Below are 11,018 nucleotides of genomic sequence, written 5' to 3' on the forward strand. Positions count from 1 at the left end.
GCTGGGGGTGGGGAAATGGGCGGGGCCAGGGCCCGTGGAGGGTCCTCTTTTTTTATTTTTAAAATATGGTAACCCTACAGTGGGGGAGGTTTAGGTTGGATATTAGGAAAAACTTTTTCACTAGGAGGGTGGTGAAGCACTGGAATGGGTTACCTAGGGAGGTGGTAGAATCTCCTTCCTTAGAGGTTTTTACGGTCAGGCTTGACAAAGCCCTGGCTGGGATGATTTAGTTGGGAATTGGTCCTGCTTTGAGCAGGGGGTTGGACTAGATGACCTCCTGAGTCCCTTCTGATTCTATGATTCAGACTGCAGTGCTGAGGGAGGTCAGAGCTACACAGCACGGAGAGAGAACATGGAACAAAACTCCGGAGAGTGTAACATACAAGCCTCACACACAGTCACCAGAAGCCCATTTCCCATGTCTCCTGAAAGCCAGTGAGCAGTGACCCGAGGGGCAACAGCAGAGCTAACCAAGTCTGTAGGCTCACCCACTCTGTGTGGGGCCTGTGTACAGCTGCAGCAGTGCTGGTGCAGTCCTGGGAACAGGCGTTGAGTCCAGCAGGGACCCTTCAGGCAGCTGAGGGACAGACGAGCAGCAGCCAGGGGCTGGTTCCCTTGTGTCGTTGCAGACTAATACTCACTCTTTAACTTGGAGCGCACTTTGTTTGCTGTCTTTTTGATGTCAGACATTAATTCTTCGAGCTCCTCCTTTGTTTCTAGAGGGAGAAAGGAGAGAAGAAAGACGGATGCATTGGAGACACTGAGTGAATCTGCCCCCGGCCCCCCCCCCCCCCCCCCCGGTCACTGGACAGGACTCAATCTGCACCTGCCTCCCACTGGGCTTGAGCATCCAGCCCCTGCAGCACTCCTCCCCTCGCCTAGGGAAGGAGATCAGAGGGGTCACACTGCAGAGCAGGCCAGGAGTTCCCTTCTCCGTGGAGCCTCTGCCAGCCTGAAAGCGAGACCCATGGGACCAGAAATGTACCTGGGCTTCCCGCATGCCTGTGCCAAGGCTTTCACCCAGCCACTGAATGGGCTGAGCCTTGCTGTCAGCTATGCTAGGGTTAGCCGGGCTGTTCCCAAGTGCCCTGCAGGCACTGCCTGTCTGGTGCTCAGCAATTAGGGTGACCAGATGTCCCGATTTTATAGGGACAGTCCCGATTTTTGGGTCTTTTTCTTATATAGGCTCCTATTACCCCCCCACCCCCTGTCCCGATTTTTCACACTTGCTGTCTGGTCACCCTATCAGCACTAGACTCTCACAGAACTCAATCACTTGGCTTTTGTCACTTCAGCAGGGGTCCGATCAGCAGGCAGGTGTCTCCCCACCTCCTTCCCAACCAGCAGGGAGAAGGGAAATGAGCAGTCACCTGAGACCCGAACTGCGGCAGGCTAGCAGGGAACACAGCAAGAGAGAGATGCTGTTCAGCGCTCCAGGCCAGGCGTGTGAGAGCAGTGGCACTGCCCCAGGCTTCAGCTACACAAACACAGCCAAGCGCCCACATCTCCATGCCCAGCACCCTTGCAGGATCTGGCCTGACTTGGCCAATTCTCCACAGGCCACTATAAAATGGTTCGCCCTTCTCAGTCAAAGCCCTAAGGCCTCTCTGCGGCAGCCAGCCTCTTCTCTGGCCCTGAAGCCTGCAGCCTTCAAAGACACTGCTCTGCTAATTACCAGACTGCACACCCACCTGCTCCCCAGAACTCACTGCCTATGGCAGAAATATAGGGACTGAAATGGCACCACATCTCAACGCATTCACAGGCCCACGTCTCATGAATGTTTCTGGCTGGTCTGTCAGCAGAATGACAGCTTAACACAACTCTCCTTTTTCAGCACTGGAAGGAACAAAAGACTTATAGTTGCAAACAAAAATACTAATAGGGGAAGGCAAATCATTTCCCTTCCATCAGCAACCCAGCTTCTCCAAATTACCTCCATGTAACGAGCACATATCACTCAGCGTCCCCTCCAGGAACCAGCAGCGTCAGTTCCAAGGATATGGACAATGCAACTCACCTCAGTCATGCACACTCCACCTAGGAGAGCAGGCTTTGCTGAGCATTAAGGCACCAATAATAATTCTCTGTATTCCTCTAGAGCCTTCCATCCAAGCCTCTCACAGTGCTCCATAGATGTGATTAAACATCAGCACTTCTGTGAGGCCGGGAATATTCGCCTCCTTTTACAGCTGAACAAATTGATGCACCGAGCACATCAGTGACTTGCTCAAAGACGAGGGAAGTGAATAGAATTCAGGGTACCCGACTCCTTTATGTTATTACACACAAGACTATCCTTTCTGTCTAACTGGGGAGAACACAGAAACCAGGCTGTGAGGATCAGCCCCACTCACTTAATAATTATTATTATATTTTAATAATTAGAATGTCTCTAGGCACAACCACAATTGTTATTACATTATAGGACTCAATTTGGCACTGGCGAGGCTTCAGCTGGAGTACTATGTGCAGTTCTGGGGCCAAGCAACAAAAATGCTAAGAGGTTTGGAAAACCTGACCTGTGAGGAAAGGTTAAAAAACTGGGCATGTTTATTCCTGAGAAAAGGAGATGGAGGGGGGATCTGACAACAACCTTCAAATATATTAAAGGCTGTTCTAAAGGATGGTGATCAATTGTTCTCCATGTCCACTGAAAATTGGACAAGAAGTAATGGGCTTAATTGGCAGCAAGGGATATGTAGGTTAGATATTAGGAAAACTTTCTAACTACACGGGTATTTAAATTATGGAATAGGCTTTGAAGGGAGAATGCGGAATCCCCATCATTGGAGGTGGCTAAACACCTGTCAGGGATGGTCTAAGTTTACTGGTCAGAGGAGTTGGGAGGGCGCTAAACTAATAGCAAAATAGCAAAAGGGAAGAGTAAAAAGAGGGACAATATAAGCACCCAGCACAAAATCGAGATGTTGAGAACAAAATTAATCAAGGAACCAAAGGACGTGAAGAGAAGGAATTCTTGATTTGCCTACACACCAATGCTAGGAGCCTGGGTAACAAACACGTTTATGAGCATAAGTTTGTTCTACTTGGTATTACTGAAACCTGATAGGATGATTCACATAACTGGAATGTTAAAATCAATGGCCATAGCCTAGACATGAAGGATCGAGTGGGCAAAAGGGGAGGGCGAGTGGCACTCTGTCAAAAATGGCATTACCCGTTTTTGAGTCACTGATAACTCGGAAGAAAATGATCTGGAATGCTTATGGAGCAATGTCCTAACAGATAAAGCACAATGCAGGGTATTAGGTGGTGTCTGCTACAGACCACCAAATCACACATAGGAACAGAATGACCATCTCCTTACACACCTATGTATAACATGTAGGAAAAATAGCTGAATGATCAGGCGGGACTTCAATCTGAGTGACACATGCTGGAGGTCTCATGCTGCCAGCCATGGGTAAAAGTAACATTAAGCAGTTACCAGTACAGGGGCTGACTGGGGTGGGGCTTTAGGCGGAAGGGGCGGGGCCGGTAGCAGCAGCGGCAGCCAAAGCCCCAGGCCTTTTAAATCATGGCCCTGGGGCAGCTGCTCCTTTTGCCCCCCGCCACCTGTCAGTGGCCCGGGGGGGAGGGGCAAAAGGGGCAATGACATTAAAGCACTGCCGGCTTTAAGCAGGGTCCTTTGCCGCAGCAGCACTTTAATGTCAGCTGAGTACGGGCCGGTACCAGAGGTACACTTTTTACCAGTACACCGTGCCGGCCCATACTGGCTTACTTTCACCCCTGCTGCCAGCATTAAAACATCCTTGGAATTTCTAAACATTAGAGATCACAATTTCCAAACTCAAAATGTGTTGCATCCAACACAGGGGAGTTTTGTATTAGACTTTGTCCTTTCGGATAAAGAGGAACTAATCACAGAACTAAAAATTAATGGTAGCTCAGGTACAAGTGATCATGACTTGATCCCATTCATAATGTGCAAACAGATTAAAGTCCAGACCAGTAAAGTGTATATATATATATATATATATACTTGGTTCTTTAATAGCCCCAATTTCACAAAACTGAAAACAATTATGAGCCAAGCCAGCTGGGAGGAAGAATTTAATCAGAAAAATGACTATGGTAACTGGGAATTGTTTAATAACATCTTACTATAAGCCCCCAAACCCACAATCCCACAATTGAGGAAGGAGACTGTGCTGGTTAAAAGTCTATGTGGTTTAGAGGGCAGCTATAAACATTTTATATATAAACAAACAAAAGAAAGAAAGGGGAAGTTGATAGTAATGAATATAAATCAGAAGTTAGGAATTGTAGAAAATCGATAAAGGAAGCAAAGAGATACAATGAGAACTCTATGGCTAGCAGAGTTAAGGACATTAAGAAGCAAGTTTTTAAATATATTAGAAAAAAAGAATTCTGACAATGGTATTGGTCCATTAATAGATGGACATCGTAGAATTATCAATAATAATGCAGAAAGACAGAGATGTTAAATAAATACTTATGTTCTGTATTCAGGTGAAAAGTAAAATTATATAATGATAACACTCTTTCCATTCCACTAGTATCTCTGGAAGATGTTAAACAGAAGCTACTAAAGTCAGACATTTTTAAATCAGCAGGTCCACATAACTTGGATCCAAGAGTTTTAAAAGAGCTGGCTGAGAAGCTTGGACCATTAACACTGATTTTTAATGAGTCTTGGAGCACTGGGGAAGTTCCAAAAGACTGGAAGAAAGCTAATGTGAAAATTTTAAAAAAGGTCACATGGGATGACCTGGGTAATTATAGGCCTGTAAGCCTGACATCAATCCTGGATAAGATAATGGAGTGGCTGATACATGACTCAATTAATAAAGAATTAAAGGAGGGTGATATAATTATTTCAAATCCACATGGGCTCATGAAAACAGATCATCCCAAACTAACTGGATATCTTTTTTGATGAGATTATAAATTTGGTTAACAAAGGTAACTGTTGATATAATCTACTTTGACTTCTACAAGATGTTTAACTAAGTACTGCACAACATTTTGATTAAAAAGCAAGAATGATATAAAATGACCATGGCACAAACTGAATGGATTAAAAGCTGGCTAACTGACTCAAATGTCTCAAATGTAATTGTAAAGGGGGAATTGTCATCAAGCAGGTCTGTTTCCAGTGGGAGCCTGCAGGAATCAGTTCTTGGCCCTAGGCTATTTAACATTTTTATCAATGAGCTGGAAGAAAACATAAAATCATCACTGATAAAGTTTGCAGACGACACAAAAATTGGAGGAGTGGTAAATGAATAAGAGGACAGGTCACTCATACAGAGCAATCTGGATTGCTTGGTAAACTGGGCACAAGCAAACAATATGTATTTTAATACGGCTAAATGGAAATGTACACATCTAGGAGCAAAGAATGCAGGCCATACTGACACAATGGGGGACTCTCTCCTGGGAAACAGAGACTCTGAAAAAGACTTGGGGGTCTTGGTAGATAATCAGCTGAACAGGAGCTCCCACTGCAATGCTGTGGGCAAAAGAGCTAATGCGACCCTGGGAGGCATGAATAGGGGAATCTCCAATCAGAGTAGAGAGGTGATTTCTCCTTGTATTCCAGGGCTGGTCGCACCAGTGCCAGATAGTGTGTCTAGTTCTGGTGCCCACAGTTCAAGAAGGATGTTGATAAATTGGAGAGGGTCCAGACAAGACCCATGAGAATGACTGAAGGATTAGAAAACCTGCTTTACAGTGACCAAGTCAAGGAGCTCAAACTACTTAGTTTAGGAAAGAGAAGGTTAAGGGATGACCTGATCACAGTCTATAAGTATTCACATGGGGGACAAATATTTAATAATGGGCTCTTTAATCTAGCAGAAAAAGGTCTAACATGATCCAATGGCTGGAAGTTGAAGCTAGACAAATTCACACTGGAAATAAGGCGTGTACTGTTAACAGTGAGAGTAATTAACTCTTGGATCAATTTACCAAGTGTCGTGGTGGATTCTCCATCACTGGCAATTTTTAACTCAAGATTGGGTGTTTTTCTAAAGCTCTGGTATAGGAATCATGTTGGGGCAGGTGCCATAGAATCACAGAAGATTAGGGTTGGAAGAGACCTCAGGAGGTCATCTAGTCCAACCCCCTTCTCAAAGCAGGACCAACCCCAACTAAATTATCCCAGCCAGGGCTTTATCAAACCGGGCCTTAAAAACCTCTAAGGAAGGAGATTCCACCACCTCCCTAGGTAACCCATTCCAGTGCTTCACCACCCTCCTAGTGAAATAGTGTTTCCTAATATCCAACCTAGACCTCCCCCACTGCAACTTGAGACCATTGTTCCTTGTTCTGTCATCTGCCACCACTGAGACCAGTCTAGATCCATCCTCTTTGGAACCCCCCCTCAGGTAGCTCAAGGCTGCTATCAAATCCCCCTCACTCTTCTCTTCCAGTCTGTTCAGCTGGTGTGATACAGGGGTCAGACTAGAGTGTCACAATGGTCCCTTCTGGCATTGGGATCTGTGAATCGACATGGTCCTGCCTCAGCGGAAGGAGCTGGGCTAGATGACCTTGCAAGGTCCCCTCCAGCCCTGCATTTCTATGACTGTTATTTGTGCGGCAGTAATGCCTAGAGCAGGGGTTCTCAAACTTCATTGCACTGCGACCTCCTTCTGACAACAAAAATTACTACATGACCCCAGGAATGGGGACCGAAGCTTGAGCCCGCCTGAGCCCCGCTGCTCTGAGATGGGGGGGGGGCAAAGCCAAAGCCCAAGGGCTTCAGCCCCAAGTGCGAGGCCTGTAATCTGAGCCCTGCCACCCAGGAGAAGCCCTTGGGCTGCGGCTTCGGCTCTGGGTGGTAGGGTTTCAACTTCAGCTTTGGCTCCAGACCCCAGCAAGTCTAAGCCAGCCCTGGCGACCCCATTAAAAGAGGGTTGCGACCAGCTTTGGGGTCCCGACCCACAGTTTGAGAACCGCTGGCTTAGAGGCACCAATCTGTTCCAGGCACTGTTGTGATGCTCTGTACCTCGGGAAAACACCCTACACCCCCATATTCATCCTTATAATATGATTGTGTGGTATCTAATGCACAGTTTGTCATGTTGGGTGTCTTAGGAAGGCTCATGATGCACTGAGCATTGTTGTTATAATGATGGTATAGCAATTGTTGTTACAATAATGTTATAGTAATGTTACAGCTTGTAATTTCATGTATATGGTTATGAGGCTGAAAATGTGTCCTTATGGCTGAAAAGTTTTTGGAAAGTAACTGTGTCTCTTTAAATCAAGATGCAGCTCCAACACCTGTGATAACAGAGGAGTTGGGACCAGGAAATTGCTAGGTGGTAGTTTGCCAGAATACAAATAACCCAGCTGACAGAGAGGAGGGTGTTCTCCCCCAGGCTGGTGAGAGACAGGGAGCAGTTATGGGAAAGCTGCTGGGAAAAGGTGCATCTGATCAAAGTGTAAACACACCTAGCCCACAGAGCACAGATCATAGTTCTCTAGGAAACGGGGGCAAGGAAGGACTTGGTGCTGGGAGGGGGAAACACCTGGTAATCCCAAAAAGGGAGCTGGATTTTCTGCATACGTACAGTCCTGGGGTTCGGAAACCGCTCCCCAAAGGGCCAGCCAATGTGCAGGATCCCCCTGGAGCCTTATCTTGCCAGACCCTGAGATACCAAAATTCCAGAAACATGATTAAATCCCACACAGAGGGGAACTCTGGAGGGAAAGAAAAGCCAGTGACTAATTACATGGGAGAGAGTCAAAGGACACCATGGGTAATGAACAAACTAACCTCAAACTACACTATCTGAACAGAGGGCACGGTATCATAACGATACTTGTAAACACCCATCTGTGATAAAAAAATTGGTATTAATGTTACGTTTTGGGATAAGAATTTTGTTACTGATGTCAAACCTTATGGTAACACTAGTTCTCAGTTAATACCTGTAAACAGATTTTAAAAGCTGATCACAGCAGAGAAACCATAACAAACCTGGTTTGCTGTGTGGGAATAGGGAAACTGAGGCCTGATCTACACTACAAGGTTAGGTCGAATTTAGCTACGTTAGGTCGATTTTATAATGAATGCGTCTACACAACCAACCCCGTTCCGCCGACCTAAAGGGGCCTTAAGATCGACCACTGTACTCCTCCCTGACGAGGGGAGTAGCGCTAAAACCGACCTTCCTGGGTCTAATTTGGGGTAGTGTAGACGCAACGCTGTGCAATTCGATGGTATTGGCCTCTGGGAGCTATCCCAGAGTGCTCCAATTTGACTGCTCTGGACAGCACTTTCAACTCCGATGCACTAGCCTGGTACACAGGAAAAGCACCAGACCCTGAGCTACCACCATCACCTGGGAACTCTGACCAGTTCAAGCTTCATGGAGTGGGTGAGATCCCCCCTCTTTCTCTCTGTTTTCCTTTCTACCTTAGGTATTAACCTTTAATGATGTATGTTATGTTGGTTTAGGCTCCTTGTGTAGTTATCACTATTATTCAATAAATAACTTGCATGGTTAAGCTGGTTGCTCCTCTCTCTCTTGCTGAACTTTACTGTTTTGTGTTTTTAGCTTCCCCCATTTACTCTACAGCAACGCTTCTTTTACCTAAGCTAAAGATCCCTGCAGCGCCCAAAATACTGTGGGGTTTGCTCGTCAAATAGGTTACTACCAGTTCAATTGTGATGTGAGAGTGGGGATAGGGACATGCTGAATCTGGGACACACAAGGGTGGCAGTTTGAAAGTGCTGCTTGACCCAGTCCATTGAGCCCAGGGGCACATAAGGGGGGGCAGCTTGAAAGTGCTGCTTCATCCAGCCAATTGAGTCCAGGGACATATAAGGGGTCAGCTTGAAAGTGCTGATTGACCCGGTCCGCTCAGACTTGCTCTGTTAATGTATTGTGGGTGTGTGGGTGTTCATCTGGTTCTGGGGCTGGAGTAACCCAGCCCTAGGGAACCTAGGTCCTCCAGGATAGCTCCATTGGGAGGGGACTTGCATAAGGGAGAAGTAGAGCTCCATATGAACACACATGTGACACAAGCGGTACATTGATATAATTACAGAACCCCCCCTCCCCCCAGAAGAGTAACCCTAATAAATGAGCATACCCCAAAGTAACGGGCAGATCTGGTAACACAGCCTATAGTTGAACTGCTCCTTACTGCTGTCCAGGCTGTTTGTGTACGGCTTCATGAGCCATGGGAGCAAGGGGTAGGCTGGGTCCCCAAGGATAACTATTGGCATTTCAACATCCCCAACAATAATTTTCTGGTCTGGGAAGAAAGCTCCTTCTTGCAGCTTTCCGAACAGCCCAGAGCTCCGAAAGATGCGAGCGTCATGCACCTTTCACGACCATTCCATGTTGATGTTGGTGAAATGACCCTTGTGATCCACCAGTGCTTGCAACACCATTGAGAAGTACAGTTTATGTACTCTTTGGCAAGGTGGTCTGGTGTCAAGATAGGGATATGCATTCTATCGCTCCACCACAGTTAGGGAACCCCATTGCAGTAAAGCCATCCACTATGACCTGTACATTTCCCAGAGTCACTAACCTTCTTAGCAGAAGGGTATTGATTGCCCTGGCTACTTGGATCACAGCAGCCCCCCCAGTAGATTTGCCCACTCCGAATTGATTACCGACTGACAGTCAGGCGTTGCATACTTCCACAGGGCTATCGCCACTCGCTTCTCAAATGTCAGGGCAGGTCTCATCTTGGACCTAATGTGGCTTAGTGGGGACACGCACAATCGACTGTATAAAATCGGTTACTAAAGATCGATTACTAAAGATCGATCGGTTACTAAAGATGCTTCAGGTAGTTTATTCTACCTGAAGCAGTGCATTTGGTTTGAAGTGTGACAGAGACTCCCCTTGGGATAACAAGCCTGGTACATATCAATTTCTTTGTTAAATTGATGAACTCATATAAGCTTGCAGCGTCCAGCAGGCATAACTGGACGCTGCAAGACGGAGGTTCCTGGGTTGTGTCTGGGGCCAGAGATATTGGCTAGTGTCATTCGATTGCACAATCCAAGGAGCAGCTTACATGTTAGAGGCTGTGCATGAAAAGCCCAAGAGTGGGGGTTCTCACAGCAAAGCAGGGTAAGGCTGGCTCCCAGAGTCATGGATTGGGGTGACCCAGCAGATCACCGGTCCAGATAACACCAGAGGGGAATGTCACAACTGTACAAACACAGAACAAAATGGTGGTCTGCCCTAAGAGCTCACACTCTATTGACTGGTGTACATGGGGAAATTTACCAGTATAATGATATATCCAGATATATGTTGGGAAAATAATACAGCGGGGCACAGACTATCCAACAAATTCTTGGACTGCATTGCAGACAACTTTTTATTTCAGAAGGTTGAAAAAGCTACTAGGGGGGAAGCTGTTCTAGAGTTGATTTTAACAAATCATCTGCAAACACTTGGAAGGTGGTAAGGTGATAGGGAACAGCCAACATGGATTTGTAAAGAACAAATCATGTCAAACCAATCTGATAGCTTTCTTTGATAGGATAACGAGCCTTGTGGATAAGGGTGAAGCTGTGGATGTGGTATACCTGGACTTTAGTAAGGCATTTGATACGGTCTCGCATGATATTCTTATTGATAAACTAGGCAAATACAATTTAGATGGGGCTACTATAAGGTGGGTGCATAACTGGCTGGATAACCGTACTCAGAGAGTTGTTATTAATGGTTCCCAATCCTGCTGGAAAGGCATAACGAGTGGGGTACCGCAGGGGTCTGTTTTGGGACCGGCTCTGTTCAATATCTTCATCAACGACTTAGATATTGGTATAGAAAGTACGCTTATTAAGTTTGCGGATGATACCAAACTGGGAGGGATTGCAACTGCTTTGGAGGACAGGGTCATAATTCAAAATGATCTGGACAAATTGGAGAAATGGTCTGAGTTAAACAGGATGAAGTTTAACAAAGACAAATGCAAAGTGCTCCACTTAGGAAGAAAAAATCAGTTTCACACATACAGAATGGGAAGAGACTGTCTAGGAAGGAGTA

At 46.1% G+C, this 11,018-nt stretch overlaps 1 protein-coding gene across 3 annotated transcripts in view; it reads right to left on the reverse strand.

Annotated features, from left to right (window-relative positions):
* Window positions 1–11,018, reverse strand: part of STX1A (syntaxin 1A) — a 254,155-nt gene that overhangs the window by 78,558 nt on the left and 164,579 nt on the right. For all 3 annotated transcript variants that reach the window (XR_003370167.2, XR_003370168.2, XM_026659288.1), the window contains one exon: window positions 642–716. Coding sequence is in view for 1 of the 3 variants with exons in the window: in XM_026659288.1 (XP_026515073.1) it covers window positions 642–716 (75 nt within the window). In the remaining 2 variants the exon portion in view is untranslated. The remainder of the gene's footprint in view (window positions 1–641; window positions 717–11,018) is intronic.

This window comes from Terrapene carolina, unplaced genomic scaffold (genome assembly GCF_002925995.2).
Source record: "Terrapene carolina triunguis isolate 2854851 unplaced genomic scaffold, T_m_triunguis-2.0 Scaffold620, whole genome shotgun sequence".
Taxonomy (NCBI): domain Eukaryota; kingdom Metazoa; phylum Chordata; order Testudines; family Emydidae; genus Terrapene; species Terrapene triunguis.